We start from the raw sequence: 21,198 nt of genomic DNA on the forward strand, positions 1-21,198 counted from the left end.
ATTTATTGTAAAAAAACTACATGTTGCGTTCTAAGTTGCGTGCTCCTTATGAATCCTACAATAACAGGGTATGGCATCAACGGCGATTTTTGTTGAAAATTGGTAAGCAGTTATTTGCTTTTTTGCTCATCTTATTCCCCGAAAATTAATCAATTCATGGGATATCATTGCTCTATATCAGATAACTTCACAGTAACGTTTAGGCCAACTTAACATTTTTGAATCAAAGGTGGCTGCCAGTCAGCCATCTTTTATGATAAAACAACGGTCATCTGATAATGCTATCTAACATTACCACGTGAAATATCAATACTCTACTTAAAACACATTCATCGTTATAGACTAAATGTAAAATTTAATCAAAGATGGCCGCCAGTTCACTATATCTAGTGGTATTACGACCTAGATTCATCTTCTGATCGCGTTACTCCAACAATATCAAACACAACAACCTATTAGATAAAAAATTCATTGATCTTAATCTGTGAGCGCTAAGATCAGATACAATTCTTATAAAAAGATTCCAACTAAAATATTTAAAAAGCTGACTCTATTACTATGCTCAAATGTTTACTGATATGCCGGTATGAAACTTAAATGGAAACTTGTTTACCAGAAACTTCGTAAATCATCCTTTTCTATTTCACCTATAGTTTCCTTAAACAAAATAACCAAGAACTCAAAGGCGAGTATAGCATAGCCTGTTGATTTCTTCTGTAACATTGGCTCAGAAATTCCTGAGAGATGATTTCCCTGGTCATGATTACACATATTATTTCCTGAAAGATTGTGCTAACGACAATGTATTCCTATAGTAGATTCTCCATTAATGTCTGAATTATTGATGATTTTATCTATTATTGCAGTAATAGACATGTTTGGAATGGTTTTTCTGAATCCAAATTGACATGGTGAAAGCGTCTTATACTTATACTTATATTATGTCCGTCCAAAAACTTACTTGTGGAAGTCTTTTTCAAATTACATTTCTAAGACCTTTGAAAAACATGGGAGAACTGATGTCGGTCTGTGATTCGAAAAATGAGAATCATCTCAGTTTAAAACAACTAAGGTATAATCCTCGATATTTCAAAGGATTCGAGTACTTGCCCATTAGTGAAACATAGATTGAAAATTTGAGTTACTACGTAACGTCAATAACTCTCTCTTCAGATCTTATTACTGATATCATAACGATCAGTGTTATGACTGTTTTTGAAATAGTTTTATTTTTCAATTTGTATATACATTCCCACAATAAACTTAAAACCTGGTACAGCATCAACACACATTTTTGTTGAAAATCGGTTTATAATTATCTGGTATCTCATCAATTATCCCCCGAAAATTAATCAATTCAAAGGTTATATTGCTACTTATCAAATATATTACTTATATAGGCCAAATGCGTAGGCCAACCTAGATTCATCTTCTTATAATGTCATCTAACATAACATTCTCATTAGTGAAAGCACTACATCAAATGCATTCACAGCCATAGAGCCATAAGGCTGGCTTATGTCGACAAGCAACGCGACGCCTACCGACTCCTACCGACGCAACTGAGAGCAACCGTGATCGCAGCCCAGCTTATATCGAGTAGCGGGATACGATATCCTCCCAGTTGCTTCCCTGCTTATGTCGGTTACGATTACTGGTAACTGCAACGGCTCAGATTGTCACGTGATAAGCATTTTGAGAATAAATTTGAATTATTTTGAATTATTGGGAAATATAGTTCAAAGCTTTTTCTGTAAGATCTTTATCTTTCTGATTCTGTTTTGAATACAATGTGCTAGCGACATCATATAAAGATGGCCGCTCACACCATGTTTCTACCAATTTCGCTTCTAGATCTTCGGTCCAGTCATCCGCCATGCTGAAGGTTTGGTTTACGTTTCGAAATACTTGAATTTGAAAGTTTATGACTAATTACGAATGACGCTAACTAACGGTCATAATTTGTACTATTTATATGCGGTCGCTTATTGGCTGAAAACCTTGCGCTCCGTTGCGTAACAGATGAGCTTAAGGCTGGCTTATGTCGACAAGCAACGCGACGCCTACCGACTCCTACCGACGCAACTGAGAGCGACCGCGATCGCAGCCCAGCTTATGTTGACTGCGCTCCGATTCGCAGCAACTGAGGCCGACTAGCGGGATACGAGATTCTCCCAGTTGCTTCCCTGCTTATCTCGGTTGCGATTACTGGCAACTACACGGCTCAGATAGTCACGTGATAAGCATTTTGAGAATAAATTTGATTTATTTTGAATTATTGGGAAATATATTTCTATTAGAAAAGCTATTTTTTAAGATCTTTATCTTTCTGATTCTGTTTTGAATACAATGTGATCGCGACATCATATAAAGATGGCCGCTCACACCATAATTCTACCAATTTCGCTTCTAGATCTTCGGCCCAGTCATCTGCCGTGCTGAAGGTTTGGTTTACGTTTCGAAATATTTGAATTTGAAAGTTTATGACTAATGACGAATGACGCTAACTAGCGGTCATAATCTGTACTATATATACGCGGTCTCTTATTGGCTGGAACCCTTGCGCTCAGTTCCGTCGCATCGCAGATGAGCTTATGTCGGCTGCGATCGAAAGCAACTGTCCGCCTAGCGTAGGCCGGAGTAGAACATGGGCAACTAGCCGGATACGGCTTGCGACGAGTCGGTAGTCGTCGGTTTGCCGTCGCAAGCCGGCTTATGTCGGCCGCTCTCGTAGGCCGCTAGTTGCCGCTAATCGGCGATAAACCCAGTTGCATCGGTAGGCGTCGCGTTGCTTGTAACGCCTACCGACTCCTACCGACGCAACTGAGAGCAACCGCGATCGTAGCCCAGCTTATGTCGACTGCGCTCCGATTCGCAGAAACTGAGGTCGACTAGCGGGATATGAGATCCTCCCAGTTGCTTCCCTACTTATGTCGGTTGCGATTACTAGCAACTGCAACGGCTCAAATGGTCACGTGATAAGCATTTTGAGAATAAATTTGAATTATTAGGAAATATATTTCTATTAGAAAAGCTATTTCTTTAAGACTTTGATCTTTCTGATTCTGTTTTGAATACAACGTGCTAGCGACATCTATAAAGATGGCCGCTTACACCATAATTCTACCAATTTCGTTCCAGTCCTCTGCCGTGCTGAAGGTTTGGTTTACGTTTTGAACTACTTGAATTTGAAAGTTTACAACTAATTACGAATGACGCTAACTAGCGGTGATAAGTTGTACTATGTATATGCGGTCTCTCATTGGCTGGAACCCCTGCGCTCAGTTCCGTCGCGTCGCAGATGAGCTTATGTCGGCTGCGATCGAAAGCAACTGCCCGCCTACCGTAGGCCGGAGTAGAACATGGGCAACTAGCCGGATACGGCTTGCGATGAGTCGGTAGGCGTCGGTAGGCGTCGCGTTGCCGTCGCAAGCCGGCTTATGTCGAACCGATTGAGGAGCAACTGGCGGCCTCTCGTAGGCCGCTAGTTGCCGCTAATTGGCGATAAACCCAGTTGCGTCGGTAGGCGTCGCGTTGCTTGTCGACATAAGCCAGCCTTTAGATATATCTGCAGTATGACTACCAGAAAACTTTGGAAAAAAAACAAACATAAAATTCCTCATCTATGGAATATGAGCGCTCTATTGCAGATCACAATATCCGTGATAAAACGATACGAGTAAAATCCCACAATAAATGAACGAAATGATAAAATGTTTATTCAAAACATATGAGAAATATTTCGGGTGGTAACTACCATCCTTCTTCAGTCTTAAATGACTTGCAGTATTAATACATGCAATAGGACACGAATCGCTGCACATTACGTTATGGGGACTAGAGCACTGACATATCTTGGAAGAAGTTTATTATGGGGGCTGAAACCATTTTTGAGATTGACAGAACGATCGGAATGATTCAACTATGTGTCGTTTAGTGCGACTACTGTTGGGAAAAAATAATATTGGCTCAAGAAAAATCAAAATTGTGTCCGGTAACCAAGATTGAGAGACTACCCCACATTCTAATTTAACCCCATTGAATACATCCCGTTTATGTTCTTTAATACGTTCCTTAATATTCCTACCAGTTTCCCCAATGTAAAAAAGGTTACAATCAGAAGAGTTAATTTTATAAACTCCACAATGTACATTAGGGTTCAGATTGTTGTGGGAGCAAAAATTAGAAATTTTATTATTAAACTTGAAAATTAAATCAGTATTTAAATGACGAAGAGCCGGTTTGAATTACAAATTCATTAATTATGCAAATGAGGCATCATAACTTTTTACACGACCAATAGAATACTTAGCAATGAAAATTACGCAAATACAGACAACTGAATACAAATTACGTTTTTTTATCAAAGCTAAACGGTTTGATGCACTAACGGGATGGCTGCGCTGCAGCTATGATCGGAACATATCATTATCTGTTCACTTAATTTCCAGTACGTAAATAAACTATACAGTCAACAAAACTGTTTCACCAACAAGTGTGGGGGAAAACATGGCCAAGGAAAAAATGGCCAAGGAAAAAATGCCAAGGAAAATTTATGAGAACAACTGACAATTTCTAAAAACATAAAGCTTTCAATTTAATGACATCATTTATTTTTCATGAGGCTTAAAACAATTAAAATCGATATAATGAGTTCAGAAATTTGATGAACTTACATTTAATTTCATTACATATAATGAATATTTCAAGAACTGTCATGAAAGAACTATCATGCAAGTGGGCAACGGATAAACTAAATAATGATAAACTTAAACTTAATGAATTAACTAAATTAATATTTCAAAACATCTAAGTAAGTTATTAGGGCACAGACTGTCTTAAATCATCAAAGGTAAATGCATTGAAATTGTGTGGTAATTTATATGGCAAACTGGTGTAGTGTCTGATAACATCGAAGTGAGTTATGCTCATCATAAATTTACCTAAAATAATCCAGGAATAGGTCTAATAATCTCAAAAAGTCACATATGTCAAACAACAATGCATTTGATTTCTTTTTAGTCAATGAAATGATGGTTAGTTTTCTATTTAATTCTTCTTGGCCTTTTTTCCGTGGTCATTTTTTTTCCTTGACTATTTCTTTCCAAGGCAAATACCTTGGCCATTTTTTCCTAGGTAAATACATTGGCCATTCTTTCCTTGGCCATTTTTTCTGTTCACCTTCACCAACAATGGTTATAAACTGAATGATAGTCCACAGCATTTATTCAATTGATCACCATCATTTCAAAATTTGATTGTTAAGACTTAAGTGGTGAATGTCTGAAGGCTTGGTTCATGGTGGCAGATTGACCCTTTAATTCATCTCACACCTCATACCACTTTGCGTATTTCAAAAAGAACCCTAAAAGTTTAGGTTATTTTAAATTGGTTTGTAAAAATTGATTATGATGCTTCTAGTATTTATAATCAAAGCATTTTTTGGCAATTCGGAAATAAATTCCAACCTACGCTCGTTTTCCGAATCGGCCGCAGCCTAAAAACCAGACAAGCGTTTCTCCAAAACCTCTCCGGATACATAAATATACGAATAAATTGATCGCAGAATTAACGGCATGTAAAAATTGACCCGAATGATACGGTCGATATTTCCTGCCCTCGTTCGCGGGTAAAACCGCTGGTAAAAATGTGTTCAGTACAGCCATCACATATTCAACCATAAATACTACATTCAAAGCCAGTATCGTGATGGTAATTTGCCGACCATGTTTACTATTAATGGAACTTGCATCTTCGTCTATTTGTTGAAGTTTCTGGCGCAGACGAGCCGCCTGCAGCACTAACATCGACATGTGAACGTTACACGCCAAAACAATGAAACCCGGAATAAACCTTACCACAACTTTACCGAAAACAAAATCGTAATACATCGCGTATTGTTTATCGAGAAGCAGTAACTTTTTCTGATCGATGTACATACACGGCTGATAGGGATTGACTACGTACGTCTCTTTATCCCAAATCGTCGGTATATCAAAATGAAAGTTAGAATCCAAGTCGCCATTGAAACACGAAATGCATTTTGAATTGTACATATTTGTCGTGCAGACAAAGGAAATCGAATGGCCACGTAGCGATCAATGCTCATCGCGAAAAGCAACCAAGGACTCGTTGTCGTGGTCATCTGGAATATTGCATCTATATAAAGATAGATATGGTAAAAATACTGTTGATAAATGTGATTGTACCGAATATATTCGAACGGGTAGCTTTTTGCTAAGATCATCAACTCGCTTCCGAACAGCCCGGTTAAACAGTTCGCAGTATCGGCTATAGCGATTGCCTCCAAATATAAAACACTGCTTCCTTTAAGTTTCATCAGATGAAGAACTATAAATGCGAGACAGTTGGAAACGGCTCCAATGGCGTAAAGTATGCTACGAGCTAACGTCATTATGGTACCGTACGTGTAAGTTCCTGAACCATCACAGAAATTACCGCAACAAATATGCGTCTGGTTTGTGACCGGTGTTGATGTCGAGTTGTACATTATTTCGAATGCTATCTAACGTAGTAAAACTGTAAAACTCGCATTTGAGTGACGTCCAGTGATTGCTACTTTGCAGTGTACAATCATTTTCCTCCAGAACCGTCCGTATCAATTTTGCCGCAAGTTTTCTATTCGCCACAATGGATGCAATTACGATAAACACAGTGCAAAGTTCCAGGCAATAATGATATGTATGCAGAAGTTTTTCAGTATAGATCATACACTCGGCCCACCATCGTCAATATCACCGATACTATCAGGAATAGTAACGAGTCAAACGTTTCCGTAGCCGGGAAACTAGCCTTCATCGAGTAAAATCTTCTTTCCTTTGAAAAATGGTATTGTTTGCTTGGGAGATACGTTTGGCCTACTCTAAACCTTTTTGCCAACTTACATGTAGTTGCATTCTCCTCATGAATCCATATATACGTATCCCCTGGATACCCCCAAAATAGCCTTCAATAACCAACATCAAAATTGTTTTTTTTCTGAAAATTGGTAAGCAGTTATTTTTCTACTGTAGCTTTTAAACGGGTATTGTTCCGTTTAACCTGAAACAAGCCGATGTTTATCCTTCATACGTATGAATTAGGAGGTTTGGAAATTGTCAATAATATCGTCCAATTTCCATTCTCCTAGTATTCCAAATATTTCATAACAATCGGCCTTTAACGGATTATATCTTCCTTTCTCAATGAAAATATAATGTGATTTCTTCAAATCAGTTCCGCATTCAATCTAAGCATCTCACAGCATGGGTTCCAAAGTTAGAAATACCCTTACACCGTACCTTAAGAAAATATTCAGCCAGGCATTTTCTTAGAATTAAGGAAAGTACTTGATGAAAACCTTACACTATAGTTTTGTTTACCCGTAAAAACCTAAAACTATAGTAGTTTTGTTACACAGCAATATGCAATACTGCAATCTTATCTAATAAAACTACGGGGTAATAACTACGAGTCGAGAGCCAGGCCGATAATTCTAATTCAAAAAAAGTATAAGCGTGTAAGTAAAAGTGTCAGCCACCTTTACTTAACTTGCTCCACGTTAGTTAGTAAAGCAAGTTATTCCAACATCATCGGATCGGAATCCTTTCCTGTTTTTAACTTGCTCTCGAACGGTATCTTCTTAATTTGCTATGTTGAGTGTTCTCATTTTTTTCACCAGTTTCTGCCATCTGGCTCTTAGATATTTCTGTGTGAGTGCGGTGAGTCAAAGAGAGTGCGATTGGGTGTACGGGGTTGGTGTGAAAATCTTATCAACTTTAATAGGTTTTTTCTTTTCCATGCGTCCCTCCATCTCGAGTTCTTGTATTTGTTTAACTATAATTCAAAACGGAAAACCAGAATAGAATCATCATTATAATGCAATCTAACATTCTCGTGAAATATAGAATGAGGGGTCGACCATGTCCTTATGTTCGATGAATATACAGTAACAAGAAGTTGATCCTCAATATCAGATATTTTCCTAAATGTCGCGAATGATTTTGCAAATATTATTGTTATATCCTATAGAGCTGGCCTTTTTCGCATTTCTATGACCACCGCCCAACCCCTCCCGCAAATTCATATGCTAGTGCCAGGGGCGGATTTAGACCGTGTCGACCGTGTCACCCGACACGGTCGGAATTTTAAAGTGCCTTTTTATTTTTTCTCTGTATCAAAATTTGCCGTTGTAACCACCTAAGATAAACAATAGATATTTTTTCCCTAAATATATAACCTATGTTTCTTGGCTAAATGCCTCTCAGAGATGCTCAGAAAGCCCTAAAATGATAGCAAAATTTCAAAAACTGAAAGAATAACATGCCCCTGGATCCGCCCCTGAGTGCGGCTCTGAAAACATGACCCACGTGGATCCAGTTCCACTGTTACTCTCGTGTCTATCTTTCCGCTCGATAGTTTAAAAACAAATCACACATGTGGGAGTGGTGGATTTTGGTTATTAGTCCCACGCAGAAATTGTTATTTATTTTTTCCACGTCGAGGGAACAATATCTAATCTGCTGCACGCGGCGCCTGGTAGCCCGTTGATGATAATAGGACGTAGACTGATCAATCTTACTCCGAGAGACTATAATTAAAACTAACAAATCCCACTTTCCGATTATCTGTCTGTGTATTGTTTGTATTGTTTGTTTAATCGTAATTCCGTAAAGCCATTAAGGACGTTAAAAATCCGTTTAATAAATTCTTTGTCACGCAGAATCCACTGTTTTCGCAGTTATAATCAAGGTTTTATTCGCTAACACCTGAAAATTATTGTCTGCCTTCGAATCGTCATGTTTCGCCTGCTAGCTGTCCTACTGATGAGCAACCGGTTTATTCTCATCGATGGGTAAGTAATTATTCTGGCATAACCAGTTTACCTCCGACCTTGCATTTGAAATTGGTAAATCTCATTGATAGAAGTTTGTCGACACAATTCGAGAAGTAAAAAAAGTTATTCAAGTCAGTATCTTACAATCGATAAGTTCATTAACCAACCATGATCAAATGGATCTTTTGCGATGAACTCGTTATGAAAAAGTCGTTAGAAAAGTCATTAGAATGTTGTTGTTATTTTTTTGCTTCAAATGCACGATGACGAATTTTCCTAGAATTCTTTTGACACGAATTGGCGCGAACTATTACAAAAGAAGAAATCATTCAGATAAGACCCCGTGTAGAAACTATTTCTTTTCAAAGATCCAGAATCTATTCAATCATAAAATTAAAAGAACACGGCGTTTCGATCTCACCCTAGAGTTCATCGTCACGTGTATAAGGGCCAAAAAAATTGAAATTGGGTACAATTGGTTGTTTCCAACTTTAGTGAGGATTGAAAATAACTGGTTACATCATGTTAGTTGTTTTCAGGACCGGAAAGTTGTTTTAGCACTTTCTTAAATCAAACTTTTGGCGCTAGTCCAGTATGGGGCACTATAGTGCGTCTATAGAGTTACACTGCATTTTTCGGCCAATTGACCGTTGACATTCGACAGCTAGAGTTTGATTAATAAAAAGGGTGGCAACGTGTCAACCTGTCAACCTGAACAGAAGTATGACAGTTATTTCACCTTTATTTTACTGCCTTTTTTGTTCATAATTTTCATTGTTTCTCACAAATCCATTGCATATATACTTATAAGGTTTATCAGGTTTATAATGATTTTGATGATATTGATATCTCGAAACACAAAATGGCACTATGTATAATATTCACATATATCTAGTAACTATATGAATTGGTTGGGGGTCTTTTGGAGGACACATCGCGGTTATTGAGTAGGGTGATTCCCCGATTTACTCCGAAAGTAACTCATTTCACTATAATGCCGTATATCGGACTTTGGCCAAACATTTCAATTGTGGGGAAGTTACATTATAATCGTGGCGTTTAATCGCTCACTTGGAATTTGATGTGATTGCATCATCTGGGACTTTACTCTCGAATATTTCACTCGGACCAATTTATTTCAAGGGTTTTTTTTAGGACCTAACAGTTAACTTCAGTGGGTGCTGAAATCAACAAGTAATTTTACTTTATTACAACAAATTCTGGGACCAATTGTACAGTCGTGACATAAGTCCAAAAGTGGTCTTGAAACGTAAGACTGGTCTTAAGTTGTTATATGGGTTATAGGACTTAGCTGGTCTTAGACTGGTCTTAAGTCATGACTATGCAACCGGCCCCTGTAGCCCAAATCCGCCACCATATATGGTTCCGTATACAGAACTGAATCAAATCACAAATATGTACATGAAGAAATATATATGAGATAGAATTTTTTGAAAACTACTATGATCATTCAGTTACCACCGAAAATCAAATTAGTGACACTGTCATATTGGACATTAATTATTACGCAGGAAAATATTGAGGAAGCAAGGGAATCTCTGGATAACGCGCACACAGCGCAGCTTTTAATCGAGACTAGTTTTTTTTTCTCCAATCGATATAAATCAGTCTGAAATTCAAACTCATTGAAAATCAAGCCGGGGAAACAAGTATCACTTAAATCACATTTGATGTATGAATTTATTATGTCAAATACCCAGCTGTAGACGATTCACCTTTTCATTATGCATATCCATTCAGGTCTCTCTATATTCCAGGCAGTATTCTCATAACGATAAGCTATGGAACGTTTATATCAATAATTGATAAATTGAAATAGATTTTCATAAGTTGTAATCGGTCGCTGGTCGTGTCAATCGAGGGTTGGTTCCTGGGTTCGCATCCTGGTGACGTTAGTGGGCGATGATTCTAGCCGCCCTTCTTATCGGAAGTAAAACTGAAAAATCGAACCCAGCGGCCATTAGTAGCACTCTATAGGTTCAGGGATTTAAAACAGAGTTCGTGGCTTGCCATGATTCATCAAATTGGGCAGCAGGGGCGTCAGCGCAAACACTTCGTGCATTACAGTGAATATATAGGCGTACAATTTCTTGTTTCAAAAAAATTAGAAATTAGAAAGTAGAATGTTTCCTGCTCGAATAGCAGTGATTTGCATGATTAAAACGTCCACGTATAGGCCTCATCACGGTATACATATACCGAATCAGTATTTATTTCGTAAATTTATTCATATCTATTTTTTTACGAAAGAAACCCACTAAATACATCACTATTAATAGAATGCATATGTTACGCACATTTTTGCCGTGTGAAATCGGAAATAGAAGTACTCATCGTGGTCAAGTAACGTTTCGGCACTTCTCACAGAATCGAGGACACCACAAGTGCAGTTCACTCTAGAGTATAATATCCCATTCATCGGTACAACTTTTGACAACTTATGTAGAGTTGCGATGAAGTTGTTATCATGAATTATACAACCCGTCAGACAAAATACTTGGAGTGATTATTACTTCCCGGCCCAGAAGTAGGCATTAAGTGATAGTTAATCTTAATTTTAACACACTTCTTTGGAAAAGCCATGTTATTTGAAGTATCATTTTCCTTTATTATATAACTAATTCTAAAAAGTATCTTACACCCTGTTAACCCAAATCGGTGTATTAATTTGCATTATTATGATATCATATAACTGTGTGAACGACTGCCTTCGCGCTCAGTCCCGGTCTATGTGTAACTGTGCTTTCTGCTTGACCTAAATAGTCCCTTTAAAAAATCGGTCGACACATCGGCATGATTTCATTGAATGGAGACACATCGTGCATTGATGAGGATGTATTCAGTATCGGTATACAATATGGTTTTCATGTGAGTGGTCACTAACTGATATTCAAGATGAAAATTATCTGTTTTCTTTAATAATGAAATAGTGTTCGTTACTATGTGGCTGTGTTGAATAATTAAAAGCAGTGAATCAGATATTAGAATTAGAGTAATAAATGGCTGGGGTAATAATACCGAAAAATGTAGTGCTCTGAGTAGCTTCGCTGGATTTAGCGCTATATGAGACAGATATTATCATCAATATGATCATTTTGTGACTGATTGTGTATTTATACATTTCGATGCGGAAAACCGTTATCGCTTGTAAAAAAGCCGACGTTTTCTTTAATCTAACCTGCTGGTTTTCATGTGAGTCGTAACTGTTATACGTATTTAGTATTAAGATAATCAGGATTTTTTTTTTCTAAAAGTAGGAAAGTTTGAATTGAGTGAATTGGCTGAGTGAATCATACAGTGTCTGAGTTTAAACAGCAGAATCACATACACTAATTATTATTCCCTTCAGATTCAATTTGAAGGGTGCAGCTGCGCTGAAAATCCACATTGCTTGTTGAAATCGACGATTTCTTTAGTCTACTCTGCTGTACATCCTTTCTATTTCAGATCAGGTAAGCGAGAGATCTTCACCAGGATTAAACCACACGCGGATGAAGAGTCTGATGCGTAATCAATACAGAAATTGAAGTTTGAAGTTATTAATCGTCATATCTTGCTCATTATTCAAGCAGCCTCCTGAGATAATATTATTTCCAATTAAAGCAAGACGTTTTATCCAAATTTTCCTTGACATCGCGAAATACATTTCGCAAGTTGATTTCGAGTTGTTCGGAGAAATCCAGTTTTCGTTCGGAAAACATTTTCTAGTTTGAATATGATAACTGTAACTACCATAATCTACCGTAAAATGTTTATTTTCGTGAGCTATTACAAAGCTCGCAATGAACCATCTACAGTTCTATCAAAGATGCCATCAACACACTTTCAAGGTTTACACATTCTAAGCGACAAAATAAACACGTTATTTTGAAGATCTAGATAATGATGATAGTAATGATAATTCATCGTGTCTAAGAACCATATATCTTACTTGAATTCAACATCGCTTGCCAGGTTATCGCTCGATAGATATTTCAATTCAATAAATAATAGAAATCTAAAAATTTTCTTCTATCGATTTACAAGTTTTAGGTACAGCTGTTACAGGTGGAACCTCTTCTGGTGAGTTTTTTAAAGCTAGTTCATGAGTTTGTAAAATATCTTACCGCGAAAGTGTGTTTAATTCGTCCACGCATATTGCCAAACACTCCGGTGACAATAACTGATAATGCTCGAATAGGTTCACACAACGTTTTTTTTGTTTTGTACAAACATTCTGAACTAAAGTTGAAGTCATCCTTTTTAATACCAGCGCTCACTTCATACGCCAATATCATCAATGGAAATAACATTAACGTACATAAACTTTATTGTCAGTTAATGATAAACAGTTAATATAACCTAATATTTTCATTGTGACAGCGCCGTTTTATTCTAGAGGCGCCGAGTCATTCTAGTTACCATCAGTGGCCTTCAAACGAACAGTGACTCTGTAGGCCTATTCATTCAATAGGTTTTGCCCAATACATGTAATGTATGATGCGGTTTGCGTTTGTGTTTGTTATTCTCAATTCATCTTGACAACGTTCCCTGATCTATTCAAAAGATCAATCTAATCGTTTCAACAGAGAATTTCTCAGCTCAAAGCTTTATCCTTCCTTCATTTTTTACATCAAGTTTAATATTTTGCAGTTCACCCCTTTAGAGTTAAGAGTTTGACAATTAAATGTAGGGCCTGCCAGTTCAAGTTCAGGTTTTCCCTTTTTTAGTATGTGAACGCGCAACTACTAAGTTTAACGCTGGGCAAATTTCTCAACTCGTAACGAAATACAACGAACTGAGATCGTCGTTAAAATCGTCCGACGCCTGGAAAGTTGTAAATATATATTCATTCTTATATACAACTTGAGATTCTAAACAAAAATGACATCGGGAATATGAAAGGTACTTTTTTACCGTTCGTTTACAGGAATGGGATGACGAACTGGCGGAGAGAGCGCAAGCATTTACGAATAAATGCATATTCGGTCACGATCTGATGTCACGGTATGTATAGAGCTAATGTCGAAATCCGACATGAAATAACTCGAATTTCGACCTATTACCTCGAATTTCGACATAACAGTAACTCGAAATTCGACATAATAACTCGAATTTCTACATAAGAATAACTCGAATTTCGACATAATATGCCGAAATTATGAAAAAGATTATGTCGTATATCGCCAAGGGACTTCCGTATACGAACCGTACGGGCCTTTTCGTGTCAGACATATTCCATCAGTTAAATCAATCGTACGAAAAAGGTTTTTTTTGGGAAAAAATCATAACTATAGTTAATCTAATTCATCAGTAAATTTTCAACCGTGATATTTATACCACGTGTTTTGAATTACTCGGCTCAAGCGTCTTATTCACCTTGGCAAAATGCACTGATTGCAATTCGCGCATAACGTATGATATAACACTTAAATCTGAAGAGCAATTCCCAAATTAAACCCATGTTCGCAAATTGTTCAAATGACTTGTTCTCACATCATTCCACAATCCTTCAAACTCTCAGATGTAATGGTTCAGTATTAGGACAGAACGCCGCTGCTGTGAGCAGTTTTACCGATGGTCTTTCGCCAGGTTTGAACGACTGGTGGGGCGAATTCGCAAACTACGATCACTCTGCAGATGAGTGCGCAGCCACCAAAGTTTGCGGTCATTACCGACAGGTAAAACTATTTGTAGAATTTCCCATTGGGAAAAAGAAACATCGAACCCGCTTATAATGCCCTGTGTGGCGCTTAGCGGGTTGAGGGTGTTAAAAAAAATCCACTTTACTTACTCATAATGTGAAATAATTGTCGAATTAAATGACAGTCTATTAAGGGGTTTAAGTAAACGCATGCACTTCAAATCAGCTTTGCTAAAATAGCAGCGCTCTTGTTCTGTACCCTAATTGTTCGTGTTTGTCTAAGTACGTAATTTTAGAAATTTGTTTTGAAATGAGTATATGTGAGTAGCATTTTATCTCTGAAAATCATAGGTTAAAACTGGTCTATAGAACTGGAAGTTAATTTCTCACAGGTTTCCATGAATTACGAATTTTTTTCCAAATCTTTTTTTTGCAGATGGCGTATGCGAGAGTTTTTAGGTTTGGCTGCGGTTACACTTTTTGTCCCACTTTGACATTTCAATCTTCGGGAATCAAACGGACCAATTATTACTCATACATTTGTAACTTCGACCGGTAGGTTTCCTAGACCCCGACCTTCTCATTCACATTCTAGTGACGTTCTCAATGGATGGCAGATAGTACTTAAAAATGTTAACTTAATCATGCGAAAAATAATTTAATGAATTTCTTCAAAACATACTTTGTATACTTTGAGAAGGGACCTTAACATCGGCGGTTATCTTAGAGTCATAAGTACTTGTGTGTAGATGTGTTCAAGGTTTTTTTTAGGATAATATCAAGGTTTTTACTTATGGTATTGATATTCAATAGTTAGCACTGTCATGGAACACACCTCTCCACATGGAAATAAGGTTACCCGGTTCTTTGGTTTCACCAACACGGGGTTCATTATCAAATTACACGCATCTGTATATTCATATTGCGCAAAATTTTTGTGGTAGAATACGATATTTGGACGAAAAACCACGCATGATCGTTTAAAAATGTGATGTCACTTATATTCTTAATTATTTTCGTCGGTTTTCCTGATAAGTGAGGTTGTTAATGTCAATCAAATGAAGATGGGGTGAATCTAAATTGGACGATGACTGCCCTCCTCCCAAAAACAAAAGTTTTCTAAATGAGTTGAGCTTATTTGTCATCCATATCAGATCACTGTATTTCCAAGCCCAACAGCAGTTTTTCGTTTTTTCGTACTTTCGTTTCATTTTGAAGGGCGATGCCAGGATTAGGAAAAGGCATTTACAAAACTGGTACCTCGTGCTCCCAATGTGGGAAGGATCACGATTCTAATAATGCCGTTAAATGCGACGGTTCACTAAACGCTTGCTCTGGTAAGTGAACACCCGGTTCGGTTCCCGGTGTTTTATGTAGATACTCGTGTTTCGACTTGATTAACGATTTAACGATGTAATAACGTTATCAAGTCTTAAACTGTCAAGTAACTTCAGGACACGGTTCGCACATTCTTGGTTAAATCTTATCTCAGACTCTGACACGGGTCAGGAATATTTTTTCCATGAATTATTTCTATTTTAGGTACATACATGTGCACTTCCGGGACTTGCAATAAGCGTAGGTTTAACAAATGCACCAAAACTAAGCAATGTCCGAGTATAAATTTGAAGAAATACCCGATCAACCAAAAATTATATTTTCTGTATATTGGAACAAGTATGAAATCAAATCTGCGTTTTGTATATTAAGAATGCAACATGGATCGAGGAGTTTGTAGTGGACACGGAATACCGGACCCGAATAACGGATGTAAATGTAAATGCGACGCGAAATACAGCGGAAATCGATGTCAATGTAAGAAACAAACCAAACGAAGATTTGCTTTTTTCTGAACAATTGGAAACAATAGTTCAACCGATGATGTTTCACAATAAAAGAAAACAGAATATTTAACATTTCTGAACTAAAGACTAAATCTTTGTGAAATGTCCTGGTTATCTCTTACATTCAATCGATATAGAGTGAAGGTATAAGAAACACAATAGATCAAGTTCATTGAATTGCTCGGAAAAGGCGGCCACTATTTTGCTCCAAGAGGGCAATTTTCGATTTAAATGCTTTCAAAAAGAGCATACATCAATAACGCTATAATCTCAAAAAAGTTTTAGAGAGATAAAGCATTTTTGCTTGACTTTCTGAGTCACGCATATTGATAATACCCTTTTCGTAAGAATTATCTTTTTTATTGTGGTGCTATAGTGATCATTTACCACTGGGTTTGCCCCTGAGTGACTGTTTATATTGATTATTGATGCTGATAATATTCCATTTACGAAATAATTTACAATAAACAATACAAAAATATTGAAAAAATGATACGCTGGACGGCTCTTGAAGTTAATAGATAACTTATGACCTCAAAGGCCGATTCCCCAAAATTTTGGTTGAAAAATGTTTGGATTGACGAAAACTCACGATCACAATGGTAGGAGTTTGATGTTTCAAATCAATTGCTGCGAGTCGTTTCGAAAACCAATGAAATAGCGCCTAGCATTTGAATCGAACTACTCTCTTAGTTTTCCTACATAATTGTGGGTTCTTCAACGTCATATTTTTCATTTTTTTATGTTTATTTTCATCAGATATAAATCTCACAAAATCATTGATTTTCATCATTAGTATTGTCAGACATAGAAATTGTGATTATACCGTATATCAGATGAGGGACACAGTGCAAGCCTAAAGGGTGTACTTATAATCATGATCATAAGCACTGTGCCCACATACTATTCTTTAATTCGACAAAAACGTTTTTCTGATTAGTATTGTTTAAGAATCTCGTTCGTCACGCGAATTTGGTTATTTTTTCAGGTGCAGATTCGTTTGGTTGGTGCGTTGAGATGGGTTTCCTGTGTGCAGGCGATCCAGGCACACGAGATATGTGTAAATACTCGTGCAGAAATGAGTAAGTATACGGATGGTCAGCTAAAGTCATATCAATATCGTATGCGTGCAAAAAGTCATAGGAATATTTTCAGCAAAAGAAGATCTGTCAATGATTTGAACCCGGCACCTTTTCTCGATTCTGCTGAGCTTAAAAGTTGACCCGGCCGGACGCCTATCTATATCCTATACATTTTTTCTAAAATCACGATCAAGCTAACAATAACAGACCCGGCAGCTATAGAAATGAACTCATGACAGATTCTATAGTTTACAAAATTTGGCCGATTTGGAGGAACAAAGTTTAGCCTTAAATCTAGCTCGAGGTGGACGTACGTACAAATCTTTTCCGTTTATTTCTTTTTCAGAATTCCGGAATGCAAATGATCGATCGAAAAAGGAAGGCCACGCGGAATTGAAATATACATTTTCTGATTGGATACTTAAGATCCGTTTAGAAAATGTGAATTTGGAATCGTCGGAATAATAAAGATTTTAAATAGTGGGTGATACAAATGAAATAACTGAGATTGCGTGAAAATTTATCGTATATTCTTTGAGACCCACGAAGATCCGCGGCCGGTTTTAAAGATTGATGTTAACTTAAACAGGGGGGCTGTTAACTCAATATTCATAGTCAATTGATTATACCCCTGGGTTAAACTTAACTATAGTCCGTAGGACTGCCCCAGATGCAGATTCGACCGCACCAGATCGAACAGACGGCAGCTGTCATCGTCCTAAAAAATTCGCATTCGAAACGCGGTAACAAGATTTCAAAAAATGAAAAACTGGATCCACAGAAAAAATTCAACCAACAACATTTATCTCTGGAAGGAAGAACTCGAACCACTTTTTAAGGATGCGGTGGTACCGCCGTAATACAGTCAGCAGTATGGTGGTAGATTCGAACCAAAACGTAAAATTTCAGATCTACAGATGAGGGCGCCAGATCAGAAAGGAACCAAGATGATCCATAATATACACGTTACATGAATATCAAAATATCAATGAATGACGTATTTAACTACGCTCACACCAGTGATAGATAATCAATCGTGAAATGATTGATCGATACCTAAAATGTAATGCTTTATCTATATCTGAATCAAATGATCGTTATTGATCGGCTGGCACTGATATACAGTCATTTGGAGTAATCACCATGAGCCTAGAACAAGTACGAAACTATTCATTATCCATTTATCATAATAAAAGTTACGATTTTATCAGATGATAACCTACGATTGACTTTTGAGGTATCCAAAACTGCCACCAAACTGATATACATGTACGATGCAGCCCAATAATACGGGGTAATAGTGCAAGGGTGTAGGGACATATCCCATACGTTAGTAGTGAATCGGTTGTATGTATCGAATTTTGATATGCCAAGCTATTAGTTACTGATGACTACGTTAGTACGGAAGAGTATTGCGGTCTCATGAAAAATGTTTTCAAAGTCTAAATTTCGACTTTTAAACTCGAAATTTCGAGACTTAAAGTCGAAATTCCGACATCAGAAAAAACGTTCGTGTGGCCGCAATGCTTTTCCGTAAAAACTGATCTCGTAGTGCCATAGTATGAATTTTATAACATAGCGTGCGCACATCTGTTAAAAAGTTTACAAAGTCGAAATTTCGAGATTAAAAGTCGGAATGTGTCGGAATATTTCGAAATTTCGACTTAAAAGATAATGTTCATGTGGCCGCAATGCTCTTCCGTACAGGGCGTAGTGCAGATCGGCTCGCGATCAGGACCGCACACGTGTAACAATGTATACAAACACTATTCAAACGGCTTTTACGGGGTAACAATTATAATAATCCACAGAGACAATAAGAAAGTTACGAAAGTCGTCGTCACCGTAAAAAGTGCATTAAACGATTATTGAAGGTTATCGCGTGAAAATACGTATGACATGAAGTCACTAACAAGATCAAAAACGATCTTAGCAATATCTGTCTTCCCACCCCCTATCGGCGATATCTGGTTTCCGAACCCTTGCTGACGTTATAGATTTAACCCACTTGAGCAATTACGTATAGAAAATGTAGAAAATGCAGGTAAAGTACCAGTCAAGGCTAGTGGTTTAACTCGGTTAACACGCCCCTTGCGCGCGTTTGCATTTAATAAACAGCAATATAGTACATCTCTCTCCACAAACAATGGTTTCCGGTGTTATAATTGCGTGATTTGAAACATGAATTCGACATCATCTTCACTGCTATATTGCAATTTTGATATAACAGATGGGTGCTCAATCATCGTCCGCAAACTTTCCATAATTCCTCTCCGTCGATGAATTAATCAAAGAGGCGGCCAGACGTTCCCAGCTGAACAGACACAACGCAACGGGATTTTACGTGATCAACAATTTCCGGCGGTGTATCTCCACTTTCATTTAATCAAAAGCAGTTTGTACTGAATTTTCCCTATAGAATAATCAATTCGTTCTCGTTATTGTCTCATTTACGATCAAAATTCTGGATTTAATATCGAACCTAGTAACAGCGTATTAACGAATCTTCACAAAAAAATGATACCGTTATGTAAGGTTATTTTTTAAACTAAAATTACCGTCCCGCCGCTATTCATTATCTAATATCGTCTATTATCGCTTTCACGTAACATTGCGTGTGCGGATGATTACTGGATGGTGATAGAACGAGGGTCTTCCGTAATTTTATCGATATTAGTTTCAATTATTGTTTTTATTCGGCAATTTCGTCATCATCATTTTTCATCTAACGAGACTTTATGAGAGATTTCTAACTCATTTATACGGAGCCTCTCGGATGTGACATGGTGAAGGTCTCTTTTCCGTGCGAACGAGATCTTTTTTTCTTAGGAATGAAATGCTTTTCATTCGAATAAAACTTTTTTTCGAGGGAATGGAAGGTTTTTCGTTCGAAAAAAAGTCTTTTGTCAAAGGAAATGCAATTCGTAGCCAGAGATCAACTCCATAACTTCCTTATATTCATCAATCCTTCTAATCTGTGTATTACCTTACCCTGTATCTAAAAATGTATAGAAAAAAAACAAAATTATCGTATCATTCTCATTTCGTCATGTGAAAATAACTGATAAGTTTGTTTCACTGAAACGAAAAGATTGTCTCGTCCCTGCCAATAAAAATATTTGTCACCACGTCATTACCACCGGGATTGCGTACATTGAACATTTTTTGACAAAATCGATGGTACAGTGTATCTAATATCTGAAAGTGTGGGGATTTATCCAAATCCCATCTGATAAGTGTGAAAATAAAGCTTCTAGTTTATCATCCACAAGTTTGGGATTTGTCTGATAAATGCCATAGTCATAGTGCTGAGAATACAAGCGGTTTATCCGTCACACTTTTTTATTTGCTTCAAGGCAATTACATTGTAGGAATATTGTCGATTTAGCGGACATCATAAAACTAGAATATCATCCGATCCCTCGGATCGGTGTTCAACCTAGAAAAAAAGTACAACATGCAGATCACATAAGGTTTTTCCCAGAAAAGAAGATTCATGAAAATTAACATAAAATTTATGGACACTTTTACAAAAAAATAAGGAATCGGTGAATCAAAAAATGCATCTAGAAAATGATTAGGTATCTAGCGGTATCTCAAAAACGAAACATGGCTGGAGATCTTCATGTGAATCATGTGATTTATAGATGAAATGTATATATGTGATGATTAGTACATTGGATGGCAATTATAAATCAGGGGCATTTGACATAATTTTCAGAATTGGTATTTAGACTCAACCTAAACACTGTATTATCGTATTATGATCAGTAATCAAATGTATACATCAAG

General features: G+C 37.1%; 2 protein-coding genes across 2 annotated transcripts; both read left to right on the forward strand.

The window, feature by feature from the left end:
* The first annotated feature begins 11,714 nt into the window (after positions 1-11,714).
* Positions 11,715-14,849, forward strand: LOC141902178 (peptidase inhibitor 16-like). The gene is made up of 7 exons (XM_074789818.1): positions 11,715-11,725; positions 12,305-12,309; positions 12,884-12,919; positions 13,567-13,673; positions 13,767-13,843; positions 14,361-14,517; positions 14,832-14,849. The coding sequence occupies exons 1-7, from the start codon at positions 11,715-11,717 to the stop codon at positions 14,847-14,849; spliced, it is 411 nt and encodes a 136-aa protein (XP_074645919.1).
* A 70-nt stretch (positions 14,850-14,919) lies between these two features.
* LOC141902796 (uncharacterized) lies at positions 14,920-17,893 on the forward strand. Its single transcript, XM_074790692.1, has 6 exons — positions 14,920-15,035; positions 15,699-15,817; positions 16,023-16,058; positions 16,191-16,295; positions 17,313-17,406; positions 17,753-17,893. Exons 2-6 carry the CDS (start codon positions 15,703-15,705, stop codon positions 17,769-17,771), a joined length of 369 nt encoding a protein of 122 aa, XP_074646793.1. The 5' UTR covers positions 14,920-15,035; positions 15,699-15,702; the 3' UTR covers positions 17,772-17,893.
* The last annotated feature ends 3,305 nt before the right edge of the window (positions 17,894-21,198 follow it).

Source organism: Tubulanus polymorphus, chromosome 3, assembly GCF_964204645.1.
Source record: "Tubulanus polymorphus chromosome 3, tnTubPoly1.2, whole genome shotgun sequence".
Lineage (NCBI taxonomy): Eukaryota > Metazoa > Nemertea > Palaeonemertea > Tubulaniformes > Tubulanidae > Tubulanus > Tubulanus polymorphus.

Excerpts from the sequence above, each read along its gene's own strand:
- LOC141902178 (XM_074789818.1), top strand. Across the intron at positions 12,920-13,566 it reads TACAGGTGGAACCTCTTCTG|TATGTGAACGCGCAACTACT; the intron begins GTGAGTTTTTTA and ends TCCCTTTTTTAG. Across the intron at positions 13,674-13,766 it reads CGTCCGACGCCTGGAAAGTT|GAATGGGATGACGAACTGGC; the intron begins GTAAATATATAT and ends GTTCGTTTACAG.
- LOC141902796 (XM_074790692.1), top strand. The coding sequence starts at position 15,703 with ATGCCAGGATTAGGAAAAGGCATTTACAAAACTGGTACCTCGTGCTCC. Across the intron at positions 16,059-16,190 it reads TTCCGGGACTTGCAATAAGC|AATGCAACATGGATCGAGGA; the intron begins GTAGGTTTAACA and ends TTGTATATTAAG. Across the intron at positions 16,296-17,312 it reads CAGCGGAAATCGATGTCAAT|GTGCAGATTCGTTTGGTTGG; the intron begins GTAAGAAACAAA and ends TTATTTTTTCAG.